Raw genomic sequence first — 27,101 nt, 5'->3', positions numbered from 1 at the left:
CTTATAGTTGCACCTTTTGTATGGGAGATAGCCCGCAGCGTGTCATGCAGATCCCGCAACTCCCACTGCGCCTGCAGCACCCGCAGCCTCGTGTCTGGATTAGGGCCAGGTGACAGCAGGGGGTGAGCAGGGGGACACAGCGCGTTCCCACCGCACCATCACCCCTGCCAAGCCCACCCGTGTCGGGAGGAGCGGGATGGGACTGGCTGATGGGGATGGGTCTGTGCCGGTCAGTTTGCCCTAGCTGGTGGCTGGGGCTGGAGGTCTCAGCTGGGTGAGTGCTCACCCCAAGGTCTCCCAGCCCTGTCACAAGCACAGCAGTCTTCTTGTCTGTGTAACAAGGCAAAGAAAGCATTTCTGCAACAGCTGCCACGGGGTGGTGTGAGGGCCACAGACAGGAACAGGCTCCCAAAGGGATCAGATGAATTCCTGGGAGAAATTCCTACCTGCAATCACAGCCACACCTGGCTCTGGGCATCAGGAAAAACACTGGCAGCGGCTGGTAGGGGCTGAACCTTTTATTTCCACTGGGCTAGAGCTATCCTTGTCCATACGCATGATGATGAATCCTTCCCCAGTCCCCGGGAAGAGGAAAATACTCATGGTTAGCCCCAGCCACCACAGGCTGTTGGATGGACCCAGGATGGGTCTGGTGGGGACGATGCCCCTCCTGCAGCCCTCGCCGTGCGAGTCCCCTCGCACCCTATCCAGCAGCAGAGACCGTATGCGTTACCCAGGACAGGTGGAAACAGTCATCATAATCTGCCTTGGCATCTTTTTTTTTTAAAAGCAATTTCCTCCCTCTGCCTCTCTGACAGAGCTGGGGAAATATTTAAGTGACCCGTCAACAGTTTTTTCATCTCCCCGAGAAGATGTTTTATCTGATCACGCCTCACCAGCTATTCTTTACACGGCATCTCCTGTCCGCTCCCGCTCCTTCGAGGCTGCCTCAAACAAGACGCGGCTGCCTCTCTCCTCCGCTGCACCCGGGCACCGTGGGGATGCCAGCACCCGTGCAGAGCTGGTGGGTGCCGGGGACCCCCTGCCCTGCCAGTGACGGGATGGGACGGGACGGGACAGCAGCACTGGGAAGAAAGCCGGCAGCCCCCGCGCCGAACCATCGCAGCCATGGGACCGCCATGGGTGGCCCAGCCATCTTGCAGAGCGGGGGGCGAGAGGAGCCCCCTCAAGCCCCATCCTTGGCTTTTAAGAGGCAACAGCACCGACACAGGGTTTTTGTGAATGATTTTCTTGTTCTGCTTTTCAGCCAGAACGGCTCTACAGCAAGGTTGGTGCTTTAACACAGTAATTCTCCGAGCGTAATGAAAGCTGACATTATATCAAACACAATAAAGACTCTCAGTTGATGGAGATCATTCCTGAACACACAAACCCATTAAACTGAAAAAAAAAATATCAATTCTACACACTCGCCAGCCAAAAGAAAATGTGATTTGTTATCTAAAAGGGGGTTATAAACACAGCTTCAATGCACTTTCTGTGCTGTAATGAAAACTGGGTTTGAAATGGCAAGACGACTGCAAATTAGAGTATTTGATTTTATTTTCTAACTTTTTAGGTAAACCTTCTACAAGGGCAAGTGCAAGGTTACAGCGACGATCTTTCTGTTCTCGGCCGATAAGTAGGATCTGTAATTAAAGAAGGAGAAAAACGAAACGGGGATAAGGAGCTGACGTTCGCCCTTCTAACACCGCTTTGAACACAAAGCCCTGCCTGCGTTGCCGTGGCAAACCCACAGGAACAGCTGCCAGCGCCCACGCGCGGCGTGGCACAGCCGCCGCTCCCACGGCAGACACGTGCCAGATGCACCGCGGTGGTGCCGGACGGAGCAGCCGGTCAGCAGGCCCCCATGCCCGGAGGGATGCTGCATCCAGGGCTGTACGGCCACGGAGGGGCATCCACCTGCACCGCCACGTTCCCCTGCTTTATCCCTCGCCTTTCTTGGGTGGCCGGCAGCACCATCTCTGTTATTCCTCCTGTCCTTCCCCATTTGGCAAACAGTGATCCCGTTTTCCCTGGAGTTTTGTTTCTAATGGAGCTTGAAATTATCTGGGCTTTGTTATTTGCTTGCGTGCTTGCAGATGGGGGTTATGGATGGAGGCAGCGGCGTGGGGCTGCCCGGCACCCGTTCTCCCTCTGCCACCTCCGCGCACACCACCGCACCCCAGAACCACCCCTGCTGCGCCCAGCAGTTAAACCCTGTCCCTAGCAGCTCTTACATCTGCAGCTCAATGTATAGCTATTTTTTTTTCCCCAAGGAGAAAGGGCCTGCTGGGCTCTGACCCTTCAAATGCCCCTTTCCTCTCCTGAAAGGTGGGAGGCAGGGGGGCAGCAGGCGGAGCAAGAGGGGAGCTTCCCAGTGTAGCAATGGAAAATGCAGTGAGGAAGAAGAACTGGGAGAAAAACAACAGTAATAAACATTTTATGAAGCAGAAAATGGCTTATAAAGAAGTCAACTTTTAAAGGCAATTTATATAATCCTGCCAAGCACACATACATGAGGGGATGGCTCTCTGCAGCTTCGGAGCGTCCCTTAGAGGGACAAATAGCTCCGGCAGCCCCAGCAGACTGACACGCAGTGATGACGATGCCCTGGGACGCATTTCACGGCTGGTGGCACAGGCCTGTGCCTTTGACGGCGTCCCCCAGGTCAGCACGGCCTCTGCTCCCGTGCGCCGTGGGGGTGCGGGACACCCGAGCCCCTGCTGATGGTGCTGGGATGGGGCTGAGGGCCTGGAAAAGAACCCATGGTACTGGAAAACCCTGGAGGAAAGCAGAGCACGTGGGTGGAGAGGAGGTGGGAGAACACAGAGCTGGCTGGGATGCCTGACGGGCAGCACGGCAGCTTGTCAGCGAGGATGGATACAAAGGATGGCAGCAAAAAACTCAGCGTGACCTTCCGGCATTTTTATAGATATATTCTGCAGGTCCCTCGCCTGGGCAGCGCGGCAAACAGAGGACGGAAACCTGGTAAACAGCATGGCAGTGTGGGCTGCAGCCCTGGCACCTCCATCTGCTGCTGGGGACGGTCTGCACGTGGGGCTCAGCACCCCTGCCACGGCTGGGGGACAGGGCTGGGGACATCCAGAACAGGGGGACAGCCCTGATGTCCCTTGAGGGACAGACCCCTGCGGCTCTGCACAGAGTGGAGCCAGCCTGTTGCGGTGAACCCCCCCGCAGAGCCCTGGCTGCAAGCCCGGAGGCCAGAAGCTTCTCACTGGGAAAACCGGGAGTTTTTTGGGGTCTCTTATCATACCAGTGCCAGGCGGTTGCAGTGCCCCGTGGTGGGAGCCTGCCCCGTGGCAACCGGACCCAGCGCTCACTTTTCCGGGGCTCTGCCAGCCTTTGCCGGCGGGCGAACGTGCATCCCCGAGAGACCCTCGCTGTGCAGGCGGGGAAGGGCACGGCCTCTTCCCCCTCCAAATCACCGGGGGTGATACAACGGCCCCACGCTGCAGCCTGCCCCGCTGTCCCCTTGTCCCTGCCCACCATGTCACCCCGAGCTGCCACCCGGCCCCAAGGTGAAACAAGCTGGAGGGACAATGTGAGGGGTGGCCTGGGTTGCCGCTGCATGGGTGACCTTGGGGACAAGACTGATTTTGGCCAAGGAGAGTGCTCCGGTGTCCAGGGGAGCTCTGGGGACGTGCAGGGACATGGCCCCGGCTTGGCACGGCCGGGAGACACAGGAGGCCTGAGGGTGGGTGAGGATGAGGAGCAGGGACAGGGCAGGACAGCGTGGGGGTGGAGGGGTGTTTTGGGAACAGGGAGATGCTTTGCAAAGCCCCCTGAGGTGGGAAGCTGAACTCAACCCCTTCAGAAAGGCCAGAATGGCCAGTGTATGGCTGGGAACACCAAAAAGAAGCGAGAAAAAAGAAACTCCCTGTAGAGATGGGTCATGAGTGATTGCTGGCAGCAGCATCCCAGCCGCTCGGGCTCCTGCTCCTGCTTCATTTTCCCCCGGACTTCCATAGCAACCCATCTGCAGCGAAGTTTAATGGGGCTGCCATTAGCACTAATGCAGCGCAAACACTCAGCATCTGCCGGCGCGCCTTCAGATGGAAACACAAAAATAACCGCGCTCGCCGCAATCTGTCATCGACTCCGGCGCAAGGTTAGGACGCGACACGCTGGGAGAGGAGGGGATTGCTGTGGCCAGAAGGAACAAGCTGCTCGGTGGGAAGGGAGGAGAGGAGGAGCTGAGGATGCTGTGCTGCCGCCTTCCCTGCCCGCTGCCCATGCCAGCACCAGCGACAAGCCGGGGGCAGCGGCAGCGCCAATGCTGCACGCAGGTCTGACCGTGCCCTGCCATTTTACGGGTGAAGGATGGCAAAAGGAGGTTCAACCCCAGCAGCGAGGGCCATTTACACAGCCCCTCCGTCCCTCTGCTCTGCCCGGGAACCAGGGCCGATGCAGGCAGGGCTGCCTGCTCAGGGGGAACAAACGCCCAGCACCCTGGGTGCTGTGCGCAGAGCTGGGCCAGTCCATCAAGTGTCCCAGCCGGGTCTGGGCTGTCCTGATAAAGCTGTGGCGAGCTCCGTGGTGACGCATCGCTGCACATTGTTTCTGGGTGACTCGCTCCTAATTACCTTGATTAAGTGGTTGCAAACAGTGCTATTAAAAATATTTTTTCTATGAAAGTGGATTTCTGGAAGGTTTGTGCCACGAATGGCAAAATGAGCCAAGAGCTCCCCAGCGCTACAGCCTTTCCCGGTGTGTTTTGTATCCCGGCTGTTATCTCCCTCGCCACGGAAGGCAGCCGGGTCTGGATGGAGAGGGAGCTCTTTGGGGCTGCAGAGAGGTCCTGTGTCTGTGGCCCAGGGGATGAGCAGAAGCACTGAAGACTGCTGCAAAACGCAGGGATCTTGCTCCAGCTCTGCCCGTGCCCCGGCCACAGGGCATCCACTCCTGGGTGCCAGCCCAGTGTGGGGTGCATGGGGCCACCACAATGCCCCTGGGGTACCCAAGGCCAAGCTTTGCGTGCTGCTCGGGGATGAGCTGCTCTGGGGCTCCTGAACCCGGAGGACACACAAGATCAGGCCAGCACTAGGGATGGAGATGAGAGCCTGGTGGGAGATGCCCGCGGCTTCCCTGGTGCTACTCCCAGCCTCCCCTGGGAGCCCTGAGCCCGCAGCCAAGGTGCTGGCGAGGCACCGGTGTTGGCATAAGACAGTGCCCACACCAAACCTTGTTATCCTCTCAACCTCCCCGCCACTGGCCTTCCGGAAAGGTGACAGTAATTCAGCAGCGCTCTCATGCAGAAAGGTCTCGGTGACTGCTGGTGTCAATGACAACTGTCCGCTGGATGGGAGGGCCAGCGGGGACACCTCACCTCTCCTTACTGAGGCTGCTTCTGCTAATGATGGGAAGACCCCTGCGAGCTCAGCCTCGCCGGGTACCTACAGGACACAGCTCCTGGGGGGACAAGAACCAGCCACGAGGGTCCACCTCATGCTGGCCACGTGGCAAACGAAAGCCAAGCCAAGCAGGTCGACACCTTGCCTTCTCTTCCGCTCCCGCCACCTCTTCCTCTCCACATCAAACCCTGGTGACCATCGCCAACGGCAGGAGGGTCTGCATGAGCAGGATGTGGCTCCAGGTCCTCGTCTCCTCTCCTCCCTGAGCAGATCACGGTTGCAGACAGAGAAATACCCCCCAAAACACACTAGCAAGGCCTGGCAGCGGGGATGTCCCCAGGCTGCCCCTTTGGCGACTACATGGGGTTCCCCAGGGCCGGGCAGGATCTGGCCCAACCTGGAGGAAGGGGCTGGGAGGCCCAGGAGTATTTTTTATTGTAGACTCCGTTTGCACTGGAAGGAAAACAATCTTTCCTTCCTTTTATATTATTGTTATAATTTGAGAGCATTTCCAGACAGAATCCTTCAGGTTCCCGCTGAGCGCTATCACTGCCAGAATTACAAAGTCAAATGCAATCATTAAACCCACATCTTCCCTCTCCCAACCCAGACTGCTCCCTCCCCCAGAAAACAGCCCCCACCGCAACCGCTGGCAGGTGCCACGGATGAGCCACCGCTGCCGTCACCCCACGCGAGACCCCGCTCGGCACCAAACCCGCCAGCTGCCAGAGATGGCAGGGGGGGGTAAGAGTCTCCCCGGCCCCCAAACCCTCAGCGCTGAGCCACCAGCTCAATCTTCACCTCCTGCCTTCTTGCTACGCGTGTGCAGGCCGAGGCAAGGCTGGAAACGAGCTCAAAATCGCTTCATTTGCTCTCGTTAGTGCTGGCAGGTGGCGGTGCCGGGGCCGCCTGCGTGCTGAGCAGCACTGCACGGCCAGCGGTAACTCGCGAGGGAGGGAGGGCGAGGAGGGGAGGAAGAGCCGAGGGATGGGAGCAGGGATGGGACAAGGAGCCCATTCCTGGTCCAGGAGTCATCCCTGAGGCCGGTGCCTCCGCGGAGCCTTACCCGGATGTTGTCCTGCCAGTGGTGAGCCTTCTGGAACTTCTCCGCTGCGTTGGCAAGTCTCTGCAAAACAAGCGGGAGGGGAGAAATGAGAAAAAACGGGGAAAGCAAGAGGAGCCGGGCATTGCCCATGTCAACCCGGGACCGTGGCAGCACCTGCCCTCCCTCTGTTCGGGGGATCCCCCCGGACCCTGCCGCCCCTCCGCCACGCAGGCAGGGGGGCAGGAGGAGGGATTGCAGGCAGCAATGCCTGGAGAAGGACATCCCAGGCACGAGAAGCCGGTGTTTCTGTTTGCTCCCACCTTTCCCAGAGCAAGCCAGTGTCTCCAGAGGAATTCCTGCCACTTGAACACAACCAGGGCTGAGCCGTCGCAGCTTGGCGGTTGTTGGTGTTACCGCTGGAGCCGGGCAGGCCCTCATTTGTAGTGCAGGGCAAGGGCTGAACCCGGGTCCCTGCACCGATTGCCCCCCAGCTCTCTGCAGGGCAGGGCAGACTCTTCAAAAATGCTTCGAAAACCCCCTTGAAATGCCCCAGCACCGGGGCCCAGAGATGCGCAGCTCTGCCCACCCAGATTAACCCCTTCACGTGCCCGTACTCTCCTTCACCCCATCGCACGCCCAGGGTCATCGGCTCAGCGGCACTGAGCCCATCTGCAACGCACCAGTGCTCCCAGGGAGCTGGCGAGCAGGAGAGGAACCAGCTACGAGACGCAGCAGCTCTGCCTGCAATCGCTGCCTGCAGCGGGAGGCTCCGGGGCTGAGCTCCTGGCCAGGTCTCACCCAAAGCCAGGGCAAGCACACCCTTCTCCCGCTAAAGTGCGTGAGGCTTCCAAGGAGACAAAAGCATCTCCATCCTGATGGCTCCAGAGGCAGCAGGCAGTACAGGCAGGCTGCTGCCCGCCCTGGGGTAGCCAGAGGAACCGGGGCTCGCCAGGAGCGGGATGGGGCGATGCTCAGCACCGGGGCAGCCTCACTGGGCTCGGGCTCCGCCGTGAGAGGCCTCACCAGCACGGAGGGTACAGCACGGCAGGGCTGGAGACCAGGCAGCCCCTGGGGTACTGACAGTGCTGGGAAAAAAAGCTGCAATCTGGCCTTTGATGGAGCCAACGGGGACAGACAGGGCAAGAGCTCCAGGCTTTCCAACAAGATCCACTCTGCATCGCTACCCAAATAAAACAAAGAGCAAAACAAGCGACACAGACCTTCCCTCCATCCCTCGACCAGCCCCAGGCCCCCAGGGGTGCAGGCAGCTGCTTGGGGAGCTGCCTGCCAGGCTTGTACGACCCCATTAGCACCAAAGCCCAGCTGGAGGTAGCACAGTGTCCTGAGCCAGCCCGCAGAGCCGAGGGCCACCCGCACCCCTGGGTGCTGGGCACCCTCACTGCTCGCAGGGGTGCGGGATTTATCCCCGCAGCCTCACAGCACCCCGCACAGCCCGCTCCCCACCAGCTGTCAGCTTTACAAGGCTCCCGGGAAATACACACCGCGGAGGTCTCAGCTCCTGGGGCTGGGTGGCTAATCTGTATGGGGTTAATTGGCCACGAGGCTTGTGAGGCTGTTGCAGCTCAGGAAGGCTCCCTAGTGAGTTAGTGGGAGACGCATCAAGCAAAGATGTGCCTTACGGCAGGTGCTGCTGCATCGCCTGCTCTGCGTTTCCCTGCACCTCTCAGCAGAACGGGACACGCTCTGCTCCGTGCAAGTGATGCCGGCAGGCAGAGCACGGGGAGGGAGGGGAGCCCCGGCTGCCTCCAGCCCCCCGAATCGGCTGGGAGGAGGAGGAAGGAGCACTGGCAGCGGGATGACATCCTGGGCCAACCAACCACCCCAAATCACTGCCTGGGCAGCACTGCAGAGATGCACAAAAGATTCCCAGCACTACTGCACACCCGACTTTCACATTGTGAACCACAAATCCCAGAAAGAAACAGCACTCCTTTGCTCATTGGGGGTCCGGCATGCCAGTAGGAGCCCATGGGGGTGGCTGTGAAGTCCAGCTACATCCCTGGGAATTTATTTCCCCAGGGCCTAGAGAATGCCTGGCTAGGAGAGCACACACACACGAGACAACGATCTCCAGAGAGGTGGACAGGAGTCCTGGGCACAGCCACACGTGCCGCAGCCGCCATCCCTGCTGTCACCAGTTCCTCCAGCGCTCCCGTCAGCACACAGGGATGCAAAATGCCTCAGTCCTTCTAAGTGGATGCTCAGGGGAAAGAAAGTCCCGAGGCTTCGTGGTGTCTCCTTCACGTGCCTCCGCTGCCTGCAGGAGAGCAGCAGCACCCAGCCCCGGCAGCGCTGTGGGAGCAGGGCCACGATGGTGGGTGCTGTATTACTGGGAGCATGGCAAAGCACAGGTACTCAAAAGTAATGTGATGAGCAGTGAAAGACATCACAGATCTGGCCCTTCCCAGCCAGAGAACATCGCTTGTTCTTATCAGATGTGGAAAAACACGTATCCATCACTGCATAATCTCGGCACGCACTGGTGGAAACTTTCCTGTTTAATCTTTTTTCTTTTTTAATCTTGATTTCCAAATCAAAGTGCTTGCTTTCAATGGCCAGCATCCAAGGGGGAAGGTCAGCTACCAGCTGAGCATTGAAGCAAAATACCTCTGGCTCTGGTGGTGGAGAGAAGAGAATGGGAGACAAGGCATAGCTGCACAGAAAAGCCAAGTAATGTTAATTTTCAGGGCAGTTTTGCAAGGGCTCACCTGCCCAGCCACAGCCCTGCTTCCCCAGAGCCACCTAGAAAAGCTGTGGCCCAATTCTGCACCTCATCCCCCGAAGCTTTTGTGCTCTGGTTATATATCGAGATGGCTGATTAAAGGCGAGCATTTATTCCAAGTTGTGTTTAAGGCAGCGGTGATGAAATATGCATTTTTTCTATACTTGATAAGAGCGTGTTTGTTTATTATGGGCCAGGGTAAGATTTATGGACATCTTTAACTATTCATCGCCTTGTGCAAAGTGCCTGGAGAGTTGCAAATGGTGCAGTAAGGGATGGCTACACCCAGGAACAACACTTCAACAGAAGATATTTTTCCTCTGGAAAATGTCAATTCGTCAAAGTCGATCCGGACACAACTTTGTTTTTTAAAAAAAATAAATCCAGATGTTCTTGTTTGATAAATAGCATGTTGCAGGGATGGGGGAGCCCGCGGCAGGATGGCACAGCCACAGCAGGGTGCCGTGCCAGCTCCCGGCCGCTGTCAGACACCCACCCCTGGAGAAGTGCCCCCAGAGCCTCCCAGCTGTTGCTTCTGCAGTGTTTTCCTCGCTAAAGACATTCCAGTCCCGTGACCAAGACAGGGACTGGGAGGAGAGAGGGACTAAGCGGGCAGCCAGCCATCCCTCCCTCCTCTGCAACAGGGGATCCTCTGCCCGCCTCCATCCCTGCGGGGGGACATGGCTGGAGCGATGCCATGTTGGGGGGCTCCCATAGGAGCAGTCCCGTCCTGTGCCATCCCCGGCTGGTGCTAGAGGGGAGCCCCAGCCAGCCCCTGCCCAGAGATGGGCTGCTGGCATGAAAGGGATGGGTGATCGCTGGCTTTGGGACCCTCCAAAACCGTGGCAACAAGGACAGAGTCCCCAAGGGGACTACCTGGGACAGCTTTGCTCACAAGCAGGACCTGGAGTGGTGTGTTAGGGCTGGGAAGGTGCTGCTGCTCCAACACCCCCCCCCCCCGGCCATGTCTCCATGGGGAAGGTGATGGGTCTGCTTGGAGCCACGCACTGCTGCAGGATGTCCCCATTAATGCCAAATGAGTTCATCATGAATAATGTTACCGTGATCAATACAGCTCAAGGATTATTTCTAATCCTTAATAATGACTAAACCATTATTTTTCAAGTGTTACAGATCAATCAGTCCATCTTAAGGTGCGCTGCGTGCAGAGACTGCGAGATGCCCGGGATGCAGGCAGCGCACCGGGGAGCCGGGCAGGGGTCCTGTGCGCGCACACAGCAGCCACCAAAACCTCCTGGGGGCTTCAGACCTCAGGCTGTCAATTGTGTGGTTCCAACAGCAAGAAAAATTAGAGGAATTACCAAAAATAAAGCACGTGTGTGAAATACCTGCAGATTTCCAGCAGGCTGTGGTGCAGGGACTGTCCTGGCTGTGGCAATTTAAGGAGCGCACTTTTTTCCCCAGAAGTCACTGAGGGCTAAGGACAGGAGATTTAGAGGTTGAAAACACTGAATTGAAATGACTCTGCAGGTCATAAAAGGCCAGCAGGAGATTTACAAGGGATTGGTGTCTGGAAATCCCGATGGCGGGGTCTGCGAGGGGGAAGGTGCTGCGCGGGCTTTATCATGCCTCGGCGCAAGGGAATCTTTCGTATTCCGCATGGTGCTCCTCTCCGCCTTGCTGCTCACCCGGGCAGATCCATCACGAGCTCCCTGCTCAGCCCACTGGCTCACCGGGGATTAAGGAGCCTGCGGGACGGCACGGACTCGGGATGGGCAGGCGGCGGTGAAGGTGGCAGAGCCGGGTGCACGCCCTCCCTCCTGAAAGCCACGCGGGAAAGGAGAGGGGGGACGAGGTGGGTGACCTGTCTGCTTAGAGGATGGCACCTCCAAAGACACGGCTGCTGTTTTTCCCCCACTTTGCTCCAGGACCTCGCTTCTCAGCCCCAATCACCCACAAAAGCTCACCCACCCCACCTGGAACATGGCTCAACCACACGTGCTCGTCCACGGCAGCACCTTTTGGGGGGCAGCTCGTCTGATGCCCAGAAGCTGCTGGGAGTGAGGTGGCAGGAAACGCACTGAGCATCGGAGCTGGCGCAGGCAGGGACCGCAACCTCCCCTCTCGGCGGAGGGGACCGTCCCTGCTATCAGCCTCCCCACTGCTTGAGGGGCCAGCACGCTGGGGGACTGTCCCCGATGTAGCAAGCACCCAAGGGTGCTGCCCACCTCTTCCTCCTCACCCCTTCTCCCCCATCACACCCGGGGCTCTCCTGCATTGCTCCAATACTTTCGCACAGCGATTTTCCAAGGGAAACTGGTCCAATGCTTTGCTAAATCTCTCTTCCCAGCCCCCCTGTGGCAATAAGTATGCCCCGGCTGTTCCCGCCTCAGTCAGATCAGTGGGTTTAACTTGGGAGGCAGCGGAGCAGAGACCAGAGCGGCACAGGGAGGCCAAAGGCCAAGGTTGGATTTATAAACCAGGATTACAGCAAAAACCCTGCAAAAGGAGACCAAGCAGCCCTGCGTAACAGCAGCAACGCCGCCCCTGTGTCCCAAGCCTCCCCACAGAAATGAAGCACCCCATGCCTGTGCCAATGCTGGGGGATGCTCCTCAGGGAGCCTGGGATAGTGTCCCTGGCTTTTCCCCGCAACCGGTAAGGAAGGGCCCAGCTATGGCCCGGCACGCAGCGGCTGCGTGTGCCCAGGGATATTTGCTCCGAGGCAGAGCGGCTCCTGCTAAGCCTTCATTTAACTTCCCTCCGCAGGGCTGTTATCACCCTCATCTCAGTGCCTTCCCCAACGGCGTGAAGTGTATTAACCTCCCGCACCTGAGCACACAGCTGGAAGGAGAGATCTTTGCTGGAGATTAACAGCCCCGCGCTACTGGGCCAGAGAGCTCCACGTGGCATCTTATCATTCCAGCTCTCCTCCCAAAGCAAGAAAACACAGGTGAAAGGTTAAGACGAGGAGTTGAAAAACAAACACACATGACAAAGTCAAGCCACCCAAGGCCCAGGCAGGAACACCCCCTGGGAGCTGGTTTTGCAGCTCTTCCTCCTCCACGATGAAGGAACGAGGATGGCACCAGCCCCCCCTCCCTGGACAGGGCACCCTGAAACTGCATCTGTCACTGCAGAGCATCTGGAAAGGCGAAAACCCGCTCCACGTCCTTCACGCACCTCCATCCCGGTCTGCCTGGGTGCACCAGAGCAGAGGGCACCTTCTCACAGTCCCACCTCCTGCCACCAGCTCCGGGGTGCCCCCACCCTGGCTCTCCCTCTTGTCCCCTGCCCGTCTCCTCCCCATTCACTGAACTTGCCGCACGCACCCCCCTAAGCAAACCCTAACGGCACAGCGCGCACACCGCCATCAAAAAATGATCAACCGGCGACAAAAGATGACAACCCCCTTATATACACGTAAGGAATATAAATCTTGAGTAAACACTGTAAAGCAGCGAAGCATCTCATCCTGTAATAATCTCCGAGACAGTTGATCCCAGGGCTCTTATTACCCCCGCAGCCATCATCTGAAATCCAGTTGGCAGCAGGCTCAGCCACGGCTGAGTATTGATCAAGGAGGCAGCTTCAAACATGCTGCAGCATTTTTCTTTCGGAGCACTAACTTGTTTGTCAATAACATGTTTGTCAATAACTCCCTCGGCCACGCGGAGGGAAAGGGATGGCCGGAGCCCGTCTCTCCTCCTCTCATGCCCGGCTCCGGCCCGTGCCCCAGGGAGGATGGAGCTGGAGTCGGCACTGGCTGCTAACGCTCTCCTGCCTGTGGGAGGGCAAATAAAGCCCCAGTGAATAGTAAAGAGGGGGTGGTAAATCCTCCAAGGGCTTCCAGACCCTGGTGTCGTACCAGCCGGTGCTTGCTGCTGAGGACTGGCAGGGCGGTGAGCGGGGTGACCCCTCTGCAGAGCCAGCCCCGCCAGCAGCGAGGGTTACAACCACAAACCTGGAGCAAACCCAGAGCCAGAGCCACTGCAGAACCCATGCGCGGCAGTGGCACGGCCAGTACCTGGCCCTGGGAGCCTGGGACAAGCCCCAGAGCCACAGCTTTCGTCATTTTACTGACCGTTTCAGTAACTCATAGCTCTGCAGGCCAGCAGTGCGTGGCTCTTGTTCCCCTGCCAGCATCTGTCCCTGCTCCTTCTCCTCCAGAGCCACAATTTTTACCGGTAAGAAACACCATCACCAGTCCTAACAAGCACAGGGAGGGGAGGAGTGAAACATCCCAAGCAGAGAGGTACCCATGTGTTTGCAGGGGCAGGGTGGGGAGGAAAGGGAGACTCGCTGTCTGGGGCATTTCTCCTACCCCAAAATACCGCTCAGGCCTCCAGAAGAGCTTAACTTCTTGCAAACGGAAAAGCACCAAGGGCAAAAGGACAATGCAGCTAACCAGTCATCCTATGGCATGAGCCTTGCCTGACATTCTCTTCAGTTCTCCTCCCCTCGGAGAAAAGTCCGTCTCTGTTACCCCTCTCCTGGTGTTTCTGCCCTCCATGAGGGCTGACCTTTGCTTTCCAAAATCACAAGTAGAGAGCAGCTCTGTCCCTGCTCCCCGTCACCCCGACTGCTCCCCAGGAGGGGAGGAGGAGGGCGGGGGGGCTGTGCCCCCACGGGGACACTCGCCCCTGGGGACCAGCAATAGCAAAACCTCAGCTGAGCTGCTCAGACCCTCCTCGGCTCCTGTTTTCACCGATCCAATGCCAAATAACCACTGCCTCATCCCTCCTGGGGGAGGAAGGGCAAACACCAGGGTGCAGGATCTGTCCCCACCTCCACCAGCAGTGTGACAGAGACATGGGATGCAGGATGGACAAATGGGACCAGGTATAGGCAGGTGCAGGCAGGCTTGGCCTCCCTCACTGTCCCCTTGCCCTGCGCAGAGCCAGCAGGACTGTTGGGCCACACCGGCATCGCTGCTTCCCGCATCCTCCTGCCTTTCACCCTGGACGTATGGCAGCAAACCCTGCTCCTGCGCTAGATATGCCTTTAAACCGTACTGCTAAATGCCATCACGATTAAGCCCTGCTGGAAGGTGCTTTTTGCCCAGCTTCGGGATGCAGGTGGTCCCTTGGAAGCCAAACCAGCCACACTTGCCTCCTCTGTTCAGGACCTGAGAAAAAGCACTTTCCTCTGTCCCCTTTGCCATACTATTTGCAGTCACAGTACCTTTCTGCATCTTCTACGCTTGATGGAGAAGAAAGCAGGGACCTCTGCTTCGAGATCCCAGTAGTCAGCCAGTGGAAGAGCTGAGCAGGAGGCTTCAGCTGCTCTCCATGCTGCCCTGCTCTGCCCCTGGCCAGCAGCGTGGGGTGGGAACGGTGCTCCAAACAGCTACATTCTGCCATGCTGCTTGAAAAAGGCAGAGGTGAGAAACTAGAGGACATTCCCCAGCAAGTCCAAACTAGGGCAAACAGTGCAAGCCTCTGAGATAGGAGAGGTGATAACGGAGGATGTGCTCAGTCGGGCCAGCGCTCTGACAGCCGGCACTTGCTGTCCCTCAGCCACAGGAGCAACCTCCTCTGTCTCAGCCTGATCCAAACTCACCCTGGAGCTAGCAGGCAATACAGTTGCTGCAGCAAGCTGCCATCGGGACCCTTACTTTCATTTCATTAGCGTCGTCAAGAGGAAGAGGACTCAGGACTGCACATCAGCCATCCCTTTCGCCTTTTAGGCAGTATTTGATGGTGAGAAGAAAACTAAGGATGTAAACAGCTTTTCAAAGGCTGTCCCAGGTGATAAATCCAAGCCTAGCAGCTTTAAATCGTGCTCATTTCACACCTCTCGCTCTCTTCTGGAGCATCAGCTCACGAGATGAGCCCAGCAGAGAAATCCCAGTCTGTTTCTGATGGAAGTTCCTCACACTTCCATAGTAGTGAGACCAGTTACGGCTTAACTGGTCTTAGATCACCTAAACAGAACCCTGGCTGGCAAGGAAGAAAGTCTCTCTTGGGATGAAGCTGGAATATTGATAGCTGGCTCCCAGGAGGTGCTGAAGCACTGGGGCATGTCAGCAGCATCCCAGAGGAGTGATGGATACAAACCACCCGACAAATATGGCTCCGGTACTGTTTGTCGGCTGCAGGTGGGACCGATGTGTCCCAGCAGTGTCAGGGCTGCCCAACTTCAAGGCTGCCCATCCCAGTCTGAGCGCCCCAGTAATTGCAGCACCGCTGCTACCGGGAGGGCTGCCAGCTGCCCTCACCAAAGCTAAAAGCCTGGCAAGCGCCACTACCGACGGCTCTGGTCATCAGCTGCTTTGGGGACAGCTAATGCCAGGGACCTGCTGTGTGCTCCGTGGCACCGGCATGGTGGGGACGGGGCAGGCGGGCTACTGGGCACAAACACGGCATCCCGGCACAGCGCAGCGGGTCTGTCAGAGCTCTGCCACAGCTGGAAGGGATTGGGGACTCTCTCCTGTGGCTCTCATCTGCTGGGTGATGAGCTCGCTTGCTGCACAATGAGGTTTCAGACGACCAGAAATAATTCAGGTCAAGATGCGTTTGCTAGAAGGTCAGGGCTGGGGAAATGTGACAGCGGGAGATTCACCAAGCTGCGGAGGAGATGGTGCTGCCCCGGGGCTTCTTCTCTCTCCTTTTCCCCCTGTACCAGCAGCGCACTGTGGCTCCCATGATGGGTGAGTGGTGGGGTTGGCAGACTGGAGGGACATGGCTCCCACCAAGGCTTTCGGGAGACAGTGCCTTAAGGCACTGTCCCAGGGCAGCTTCAGCTTCTGTGGTGTCAGGAGGGTCAGCAAACATGTTAGTTGGCATCTCAGCCCACTGCTCCAGCCCCACCTCCTCCTCATATATGCTCCAATCGTTCAATCCAACAGCGCTCCCTAACCGCACTCAGATAATCTGCAGAGCTCCAGTTACGATCATGAAGCAGGACCTGTCACAGTTCAAAATCCATTACAATAACCAAAAGGCATTTCAGCGGCAATTATAAAAGATAGTTTCACTTAAAAATCAATTTTACTTAGAGCTTGGGGGAACGTTTTTTTAAAAAAATAATGAAAAAAAAAAGGAAGTGATACAGCTTGCCACTTGGGCAGGAGAAGGCGGAATTTGCCTCGCCAGGGCTTAGCAGCCAGAGACTCCAAAGAAAAAAGACAGAATCCTTCCTTATCCTTATTACTCCTTATTTTGGAGAAAGAAGTCCCATGTTAAGATGACAAGAAGTTCAGGGAGTGGCTCTCCCTCCCCTGCCGGCGCTCCACTTGATACCAAAACCAGTGAATGAAGCTCCTGTGAGATGCAGGAGGGCATCCCTGGGAACCCAAAGCGCAGCCGGCCATCATGCTGGCATCCCAGCGGTCCCCTGGCTCCCCGCTCCACGGGGATGCGGCCTTTTGTGCCTTTGAAATCCTCCCCTTTAGCTCTTTGCCTTTCATTCAAGCGGAAGCTATTACAAAGTTTGCACTGGAAACCACTTACAATCGATTTATTTTAAGGCATCACCTCTTGCTGCGCTGTGATGTGCGAGCTTTAAAAAGCACCTCGTTTATTATCTGCTGCCGCGTGGGGATTTCCATATGGCACATCATGGCGCAGTGAGAGCTCCTCTGTTATTAAGTTTTTATGGTAAGGCAGATTTTCAGCACAGAAATCCCCCAGAATGCACCAAAATGTCACCACCCCATGCCCCCAGCCAGCCCCAAGAGGAGCCCCCAAAACTTCCCGGCTTGAAACCCTCCAGAGACACGCGTGGCATCTTCCTCGAGTCCCCCAGTGCCACCAGCAAACGCTCCCACAGCCTGAAAGGGGTCGGGCACGCTGATCAGTAACTCGGGCCCCTACTGCCACCGCAATATAAATGTGACCAGAGCAGTTTAAATTGCCCGTTTAAAACACCAAAGAAAAGCAACTGCAATGCAAAAAATCTTGTTAAAGACTTTTTAGTGGTGTTTTGCTCTAAGAAAAAGCACCATAGATGGAACCAGCTTTGCTCAAACTTTCAGAAAAATGGCAGTCAAGCCCCAGCAGCTCCAGGCTCCGGGGGGAAATTTCGGGGAGGTGGAAGCGAGCAAGCTCAGCAGATCACCAAATAGTTCTTCCCAATGCGACAGCCCACAGTGACCCCATTGCTCATCCATCTACCCCCGGCATTTCCACAGGGCAAGGAGTAGCCTCCCAGCTGCCAGGACCCATTTCCATCCCTTTGGGACATCCACCTCCACCCTTTCTGCCATGGGGACAACACTGACAGCACCCAGGTGCAGCACTCAGCAGGGTCCAGGGCTTTCCCAGCACCCATGGCCAGCACCGTGCGCAGCCCTGCCCTGGGAGCAGGAGGGGTTGTGCCACAGCAGAGGGGGAATGGCAAACAAGGAGGAGGAGATGAGACTGAGCATAGAAAACGCACTATCAGAGGGGTGAATGGTGCCCTTGAAGACCTGAGAGGACGCTACCACGAGCAAAGCCTCCCAAGGAGGACCCGTGGCTTTGGATGCTGCAAACAGGAGTGGAAGGAGCAGCAGGACGCGAGGCAGAGCCTTGGAAGGGGCTGGGCAGCCTCTCGGCACTTACCCATCACTGTGGTTTCACAACAATTGGACGTAAAGATGACCTGATAATCTATCAAGCACATTATATGCTTCATTTTGAAAGTCTGTTATTATTAATTTACATGATAGAAATGTAAGAAAAGGCTTCTGGAGTTTGACTTAGCCCCCAAGCACCGGCGATGCTGGCATTGCCACCGCACCAGGAACACTCACACCCAGCGAACGGGGAAAACCAATAAACTGCCCAGGGACATAACACACAAATCTCAGGCCATTTCCCCATCCTGGCCTTGTTTTGCCAGGGCAGTTATTCCCCTCTCCCAAGCGACGCAGGAGGATCAGCTGAGTGGCCCTTTGGGCCGATGGGATCATTCAGACTTTTCACCCCAGTGTCCAGGTTTGCAAAAGGACCATGCACCCCTTTTTGAGATCAAGATGCTCGCTCACCCTCTCTTGGCCCTTCAGCCTCTTGCTCTTCAGTAAATCTCGAAGCTCAAGCTCTTCAGGCTTCGTTGCTCTTTGGCAAGATGTCCCAATGTGCTTTCCCACTCCTTCGCCTCCTTGTTCAAAGCCCCAAATCCTCAAGCAGTACTTCCCTTCAACCCCTACCCCTGTGTTGATGCTTATGGACGACAAGCCAAATCCAGGCTGCTGGTCTGCTGCTGTGCTGATGGAGCGGGATTGCTGTTGCTTTGGTTTTGCCCTCTGTTCACCTATTATTTCTTGTCTGGAGCCTAAAATTTCAGTGTTGTTTGACTCTGCATTTTTACAGCACAGCAAGCCCAACTCCTGACCCACCTTCCTTGGTGTTACAATAAAAGAAGGAACCAAACAGCAGCAAACAACCACCATGGATGCAAGCGGGTCTGATGCCCACCCCTGCATCCAACACCCAGCCCAACCCCTGGCAGGAGATGCGTTCACTCGACTTCACCCTGTGTCTCTCCACTTCCTGGCTTCCACAGATGTTCCTTTAATTTAATTTTCCCAGTGAGCTTCAATACAGACCCACTCCTGACTCCATTACTGTCTTTTCATTTCTTTCCTTCCTTCTCTTGGTCCTTTTGTAAGGAGAGTGCTCTTGCTTCCCACCGCAAATCCAGGCATGTAGCTCCTGCCTGGCAGACACGGTCCCCAGAAAGTGTTGGTGCTAATAAAGCCCCCTGTAATGAGAGCTCAGCTGCCCTCCCTCTCCTTTGGCAAGCGTGATTGCCTTCCATTCTCACGGCAGATAAAGAGCCACTGAAGCCAAGGAGAGGGACTCAAAGCGCATTCACTCACCACTACACCCATTTCTTGGACTTCATCTTTATTCATTTCGTCTGAGACGTGCCCTCACTGCAGACCAGCCCCCTGAGGAGCCTCTCCCTTCCCTGGGGCGCACGGCTCCGGCACAGCTGGAGACCCTGCAGCCCTCCCTTGGGGTCTGCATTTGTCAGGAGAAATCCTTTCCACCTCAGGTTTTCCCTACGGCAATGCTGGCCTGACCCTGCAGCTCCCCAAGGGCAGCATCACTGCTGGGGAGCCCGCACTGCCCTTCCCTCCATCCCACTCCAGAAGCACATTTTGGCATTACTGTTAAACCCAAAACTCAAGACGACTTGACATTTTTTGTTTTAAAGACCAAGGTGGGGGAGGACAAGGCACGGAAGAGCTCCCCTAAGGGAAAAGCTATCAACTGGAACAAGATTTCAGCAACTACACGTTTCTTGACCTTTTCCACAGTCATATCTTTAATGTTTCACGGATGGATTTGATAAAAAGAAAAAATTAATAAAATAGATTTCATTTTTTAAAAAAGGTCAGGACATGTGTTACAGAGAAAAACTCATTTAGGTCCCTACCTGCCGCCTCGTGGATGCCGAGGAGCCCTCCCCTGCCTTCCACCCAGGGCGCTCCAGCCCAGGCATCCATCTCCCTGCCTTGATTTTCATTGCATTTGGGGTTTGATCTCTTCTGGACTTTTCCTTCCCCTGCCAGACATGGGGTCAGGAACCATAAGCACTCGGAGATGCTGTCAAACGCTCGAGAGCCACAAATATCTGGTGGGATGTCACACATCTAACCTGAAGAGGCAGCCAGTGAGCTCAAACATGGAGAAGATGCTTGTCCAGGCTCCAGCATAGCTTTTCTACCTGCTGCTGCTCAACCTTGGGCCCAAATTCCTCCCCAAATGTCTAAGTAGATGTTGAGGCTGTTGCGATGCCCGAGCCATGCACAGCACAGTGACCAACATCTGCACTCTCTTGCTCACCATGACAGCCGTTCTCCTGGCTCTTGCACCCACCCCATGGACATCACCCCTTGCCCCTGCCCATGGACACGAACATGAATCCCACCCGCTGTGTTTGAGGTTGGGCTTGTCAGGAACAAGCAAAGCAAAATAAATTCCCCAAGCACAGAGCCAATTCCTGCTGATCAAGATGTTTTAAAAAATAAATGCTATTTAATAGCAGCTCCTTCCCAGCTGGCCTAGTGGCCTGTTCCCGAAGGCTCAGAAACAAAAGCAGCCCGGAGGCCAGCTACAGACATTTGTATTATTAAGCCCACTCTGCAATTAGAGCAGACTTCTGTCTAACTTCTGCCTTCTTTTACCATTCCCTGATTTTTTTTATTCACTAAGAACAAAATATAATTCATCAAAGTTTGCAAAAAAATATACAAATTACTGTGATAACATCATACTAAGTTATTAAGTGGTGACAATGGGGGACAATTACAGTCTATAGTCCATTATATAGCACTGCCATCGGGATGAATCAAGTAAAATACACGGTGAATGGCGAGGAGCTTATTAACGGGAACATTAGTGTGCCAGAACATAATACCTGCCATTCAGCCAGGAAGTTATTGTCACGCTGGCGCTGGTGGAGACTGGGGACGAAAGTTGTGGAAAGGGCTGGCAGCTTCACTGCACGGTTCAAGGCACCAGCCCCGTGCTGGGGACACTGCGGATCAATCCTCAGCGCTTAAACAGGGAAAAAGGGAAAAACCTCAACCCTGGGCCACCACCACACAGCATCTCCCTCCATTTCTGCTTCTGGAAGGCCCTAAAGATTTTTGCAATGGGTCAGCCAAGCACAAGCGGACAAGGATTTCCCCCAGCTCCCATCAGCATCCGTGGGAGCATCCTCTCTGCGCTCACCAGCTCCCCAGAGGGCATCTCACCCCTGCCTTTTGGGCAAGGGTGGCTCCACCACCATCAGCAAGGCTTTGCAGGTTTGTTTTTTTTTATTTTGAGGTTTCCTCCTGCCTGAGCAGTGCCTGTCCCACGGCAGCGGGGCGGCAGCAAAGCCTTTTCACCCCTGGTCTGTATGGTACCAGCTCGCACGCAGGATGCCACACTGTGGCCACGGCAGCTCTGCAGCCCGCTGCCCTGCCTGCTCTCACACCCACCAAGCAGTAATATTTTTTTACTTCTAATTTTGAAAGCCCAGCATGAAATTCAGAGAAGGGTGGCCAGACGTAACAGCTTGGTGCATCTGTGAGACCAGCAAAAAGAGGGGCAGTAACGATGGTGCTGAGCAGCACCCAGCACTTCCCTGGTCCTGGAAAGAAAGCCATGGCAGGGTGCTGCCAGAGCAGTACAGGCAGCAGAGAAGCCTCATCCCAGTCCCCTGCCTAGCTCTGAATGGGTGAGAGCTAAAGCAAGGCAGCAAATGCCACCACCCCAGCACAGGGTGCCTGGCTGGGACAGTACTGGGAACACCACGGCAGCAGAGCTGGAAGAGCTGAAGGATAAACCCTGGATACAGCCTACATCACAAATGCACATTTTTTGGAAGGCTTTGGGAGGAAGGAGTATAAACCCCAGCCCAGTTCCCCTGCTGTCGTCTTGGTGATCCCACCAGAGCGTGCCATGTTCTGGCTGAAACATCCCCTGCATGCTGCTTGCTCTCAGTCGGCTGCTCAGCACCAAGTTCAGACATGCCGGTCCCACTCACCGCCGTTTGGCACATCCCGGGCTCCTTTTCGCCATCATCTGAGGCTGCCTCTCGCCTGCATGACACTGGGAGATGCAAGAACTAATCTATCTGGGAAGATGTTATCTGTTGGGAAGGGAAGTAAGACAGAAAGCTGCATGCCTGCTCCCAGAGCACAGCAGTGAAATTCCTAGATCTGGTTCTGCGCAAGGACTAACCTGTGGGAACAGTTGGTTTTATGCTCTTCCTCGCAGGCTCTGCAGCCCCCTCGAAGCCAACACACCTGGTTATAGTTTGGGTAGGTCCTGTCCCTTCCCTTTCTGCTGGCCTGAATTTCTTGCCCATGGTGAAACCCTGCTCTGCTTCACCGGAGCCAGCACTGGGTTCCCTGCTGCTCCAGCAGCTCTGGCTTGCTCCTTCTAAGACGTTATTTTTACACTTCTCTTAAAATACAACGCTAAGAGAGGCTTCTTGACTATATTAACATTAGGAATCTAATCAGCAATCAGACAGCTCATAATTTTCTGATTAGCTCTGATTATACTCAATCTTTAGGAATGGAAAAAAAAAAAAAGAGGAAAGAGAAAGAAAAAAAAGATGGAAAAATGTAAAAATATTCTCTGCTTAGTTTTCCCACCCCGATTCCCTTGACGAGGTACAGAGTCATGGCAGCAGCAGCTCTGCTGTCCCTGGCTAAGCAGGACAGTGCCACGGTGACCTGCTAAGCCAGGGCTGTTCAATAACCTGGTGCCATCGAGCTGCTGATCTTCATCCTTCCGGGCTTGGCTGGGATGTTGTCCCAGAAAGGGGCTGCTCGGGGAACGGAGAAGACATCAAGAGTGCCAGAGCCACTGACAAACCCGGAGGAGTGTTGTGAGCTCTGCTCTTGGGCCTAACATCTCAGATAATAATACACTAAAAGTCAGGGTAGAAGGATGGCACAGAGAAAGGAGATGATGTGTGTGTATCCAGCTGGCTTCAGCCTGGAAGGAGGAGCCTCTCCGGGCAATGAAGAGGAGGCGAGGCTGAAGAATGCTGCGAGATGAGGCCACAGCCACACACCGGCTTGGTAGGAGATGCCAAGTGCTTCGTGGCAGCCCAGAGGGAAAGATCCCAAGGATTCAGGACCTGAGGATTGCCAGAAGCTGGGAGGCAAATGAGCAAATGGCCTGAAGACCCTAGGGCAGGAGCAGAGAATGCCCCCCAGCAGGCAGATTTACCTGCAGACCAGGCAACAGGAGCTGGGATGCCATCCCAGAGCAGGCTGCTCCTCTGAGCATCTCCAGCCTCCGACAACAGCAGCAGGGAGGACCGAGGGGAATCTGAGAGGTGTCAGGTCCCCAGCATCACCTGGCCAGGGTGTCTGGGACACGGCTGGGCACCCAGCAGATGTTGGTGGGGAGCTTGGGGAATACTCCTGCTTGGCCTGCCTGCACCCCTGCCAAGGGACCTCGGAGGACAACTTTCTTGCTGGGCTTTTGTGAAGGAGGAAAAGCAGATCTGCTGGTGCTGAACCTCACAGCTGCAGCTGGAAGGAAGGAAACCGAGGAACAAGCCAGAGGAAGGAGATCTAAACCAACCTCTGTAACAGAGTTAATCAGTCGCGCATGCTCTGCGTAGGAGATTCACTCCTGACTGCAGCAAGCGATCGGCTGATGCTGTCAAGCATGAGATTTAATTATTTGTATCATAGCCATGGCCTGCATAACTACAAATGATATTAATGGTCATAAAATTGTCCAGCTGGCTCTTCAAACCTGCCACCGCACCGACTCACTGCCTCCCACGGCAGGGACTCGCCGCCTTGCAGGGACCACTCGCACCGTGGCACAACCGGTGACAAACCCCATCCACCGAACATCGCAGCAGACAGACGCCATCTGGAAGGGCCATCCCACGTCCACCCAGGGTCGCTGAGCACAGAGCGTGCGCTTCATGTCTTGAAGACAGCCTCGGTAACAAGAGGTGCTCCGTCACAGTCCCAGCTAGCCACGTGTTCGCATTGGCTTAGCTGAACTTCCGAAGAGCCTCGTGCCTGCTCGCAGGCTGGGCAGCCGCTGTGCTGGGGAAGAGACGGCAGCACCGGCTCCCTCCAAGCTGCTTGCTTTTGCTCCAGGCTGTTGCTCAGACCCGCTGGCAGAGCTGCCCAGTGAAAGCACTGCTCCTCACCCTGGTCAAACCGAACTGGATTAGCAGAGATCTACGCTAAGCTATGAACCTGCAATACGACAGGATAGGATAGGATAGGATAGGATAGGATAGGATAGGATAGGATAGGATAGGATAGGATAGGATAGTTCAGGTGCAAGTGACATACAACGATCATCTAGTCCAACTGCAAGACTAAGCGGACTCCAGCCCAGTTTGAATCCAAACTAACAGCCCAGGCAGAATTCAACTGTAAAAGCAAATGGCCCAGGTTAGAGCCAAAGAACCACAACACCATGCCCCCAGCAGCCTGACACCACTGTCCTGTAGACCTCCTTGGCTAAGGTCCCTGGTCTCTTTTACACCAACTTCAAATAAAACACTTTGAAATCCCTATTTGAACTAAACCACGGTGAAGGAAAAGGTGCAAACACCCCAAGGCTTGGCTTTTCCAACCCTCTTCACTGCAGCATCGCAAGCGGGCAGCGGCGTCACCCCATCTTCCAGCCCAGCGAAGCTGCATTTGCAGGTGAGCCTGAGGAGGAGGTTGTGCCTGCGCTGGAGATAGCAACGGAGGGGATCGAACCTTTTCGTCTGCTGGGGCTCCAGCCCTGACCCTGCCATCTCCCATAGCAGATGCAGCGCTCGGCACCCACAAGAACCCAGTGGGGCTCTCTTATTAAACGATCTCGGTGCGCGCACGAAAATCCGCCTGAGTTCACATAGACGAGGTCTCCCCCCACCCCGCGCTGGGAAAGTCTCCTCCTCACACTCCAACCCTGCCATCGCAGCTGCAGAGCCCTCTTTTGTAAAGCAGTGCCGGAGCTGTAATTAGTTTGAGGTGACCTCTGGAAAAAAAAAAAAAAAGTTCAAGTTTAAAAAGAAAATCTCTCTGGTTAATGCTATGCAAATTGCCAACGAGGCAATCAGGCTGACTTTTAAACACTGGCCCCCGTCGGAAGGGCTCACAAGACAGCCTTATTGTCTCACTATCAATTTGCATCTCATTACCCACAATGCGCTGCTGGTTGGAGGTAACCTTTTGGGGAACACGCCGCCGTGGCGGGGAGCCTGGGGACAGTACGGTTACTCCTGTTTACAAGGCTTTCGTGTGGCCTGGCACCCGAAATGTGACGGTTGAGAGGCCAGGTCACTGCCAGCCCTGCCCGCCGCTCCGCCGGCAGCACTGTGAGCTTGTGTCACTTGGACCTGGCATCTTCTGCCACCTCCTCCCAGGGCCCCTGCCCGCCTTAGCTGTCCCACGGGCACTCACGCACTGCAGGTCCTTCCCACCGGGCTGACCGGCTCCTGTGGTCCCCAGAGGCTGCCCAGTAGCAGCCTGCCTCCGCCCGGCCCTTCAAGAAGTTTCTGTGAGTCCTTGCACACTTTTTCACATCTCTGCCAACCCTCGCCACCTTGGGGAGATGGTACTAAAATAGCATTTTTCTATAGGAAGGAAATCTGCCGCATCCTTGTCCTCAGCCTGCTCCTGCTTCTCCAGCCACCCCGGCCCCTGCAGCAGTCTCCCACCAGGTGCCTCTGCCCTCTTCTCCATCCCCACCGATCTGGGGTCAGGAAACCAAGTGCTCAGCAATCATCTCACCTACACAATCACCGATCCCCCGACCGAGCTGCCCTCGACGCGCCGCTGCAGGGAGGCTGCCAGCCCCCGTCCTGCATTACTCGGCTGCCCCCCCCGCCACCTGCAAACAAGGACCCTCTCGTTCCGCAGGGCGGGAGCAAGCCCCGTGACTTTGTGCGCCCTTTGTAACGTCACCCATCCAGCTCACCCAGCGAGCGTGGGGATCCCACCTCCGGGATGCTCACCCTGTGCGCCCGCTCCCCACCACCTCTGCCTTGGGGGGTGTCTCTGCAGTCAGGCCAGGGATGGTCTGGTCAAACCACCGACACAGCACGACCCCCTCCTGCCCTGCCAGACCTGGCCGCAGGCATGCCCACCTCCTCCAGTACCTAGAGGCTCAGCTTGGCCAAGAAGACCTCCCTAAATAGCCCTGCGCTCCCTGCAGCAGCATCCCAGGTCTCGCTCGCGCTGGTATCTTTCTCCCCACAAACCCTGCAGCGTGAGACCTCCCCGGTGCCGCGGCAGAGCTTTTCTGCTTTGCTTTTTGCAGACGCCCGCGATGCCCGGCTCCCCGGCATCCCGCCGAAGCCGTGCGGCACCGCTGTGTTGCTAAGCGTTGGCGAGGCCCTCCGCCAATGCGCGGGTGCCACCTCCGCCACCCAGGCCAGAGATGCCAAGGCAACAAAGGGACTTTTAATAGCCGAGAGAGCACCACTGCGAGGAAGAAAACCCGACCGTTTAAAACCCTTCTGAATAATGGTGCTGCCTCCCCGCTGCTCAAATCAGCCGCAGCACTTCGTTATTATGATAACTAAATACAGAGGATTTTAACAGCTGGAAATGCAGCAACAATATTTAAAAGAGTTTTTTAAATTGTTGGTATTTTATTCAATAACGGTAATGGGCTTTTATTTTTTTTTTTTTTTTTTTTTTAATTTTAAAGGCACAAGGTTCCCTACTCTGTTGTTTTTGCACGGTGCTGGTCAGGCTGCGAAGCCAGCTTTCGCCTGGTGATGGCAGGGAATAACACCGAGAGATTTAATAACACCGAGACACAGGGCTGCTCGAGGGAGCCGGCAGCTCACGGAGGCATGGAAATCCCAGCTTGCTGCTCCAGCACCCTGCTCAGCCCGGCACCTTGCTGGCCGGGATCCAAAGGTGAAAAATCCAAAAGGGCAAGACCCAAAGGTGCAAAATGCAAAGATGCAAACCCCAAAGGTGCTGCACGGGAGCAGCAGGAACCAGGCAGAAATAACGGCAGCAGCCGGGCTGAAGGTGTCAGCTCCCTGCCTGCTGAAGTCAAGGGGACGACTGGAGGCAGCTCCCACCGTTATCAGCTCACACCCTCAGATACCAGAGCCCTTTCGCCCTGGGAGTAAAGGAAAGCGCTCGGTTATCTCCAATACCACATTGATAACAGCCAGGAAGCATCTCCTCTTTAGAAGAGCCCCAGTGCTGGAGCAGGGGGTTTGGAAATATGCTGGAATCAAAAGAAACCTCCGGAGCCAGGGCATGAGGCTGAAGGGCCCCAGCATCACTTGCCCGCACAGACATGAAGATAGCGATTACCCCTCGCTGGGTTTTTTAAGCATTTGGGAGCACAGACCTTGCATTCAGGCTGCGGTGGCAGATTTTATGAACCGTCTCGATGAGACCTAGCAAGTCAGTGATGGCTGGTGGGACACGCAGCTCCCGATGCCCCCGCAAAGGGATGGGACCCTCTCTCCTCCCCCCCAGGCCTGCAGAGTGCCTGGTCCAAGGGTGGCTCATCCTACAAAGGATCCATTAATCCTGCAAAATGC

General features: G+C 55.9%; 1 protein-coding gene across 2 annotated transcripts in view; it reads right to left on the bottom strand.

Annotated features, from left to right (window-relative positions):
- CACNA2D2 (calcium channel, voltage-dependent, alpha 2/delta subunit 2) overlaps positions 1–27,101 on the bottom strand; it is a 200,840-nt gene that overhangs the window by 36,670 nt on the left and 137,069 nt on the right. For both annotated transcript variants that reach the window (XM_010561578.1, XM_010561579.1), the window contains exon 3: positions 6,442–6,501. In XM_010561578.1, the coding sequence (XP_010559880.1) occupies positions 6,442–6,501 (60 nt within the window). The remainder of the gene's footprint in view (positions 1–6,441; positions 6,502–27,101) is intronic.

The sequence above is a fragment of the Haliaeetus leucocephalus genome, unplaced genomic scaffold, assembly GCF_000737465.1.
Source record: "Haliaeetus leucocephalus isolate CR32 unplaced genomic scaffold, Haliaeetus_leucocephalus-4.0 Scaffold148, whole genome shotgun sequence".
In the NCBI taxonomy this organism is placed as follows: Eukaryota; Metazoa; Chordata; class Aves; order Accipitriformes; family Accipitridae; genus Haliaeetus; species Haliaeetus leucocephalus.
Note: the sequence above shows the minus strand (reverse complement) of the source record. Positions and strands in the feature narration are given on the sequence as shown.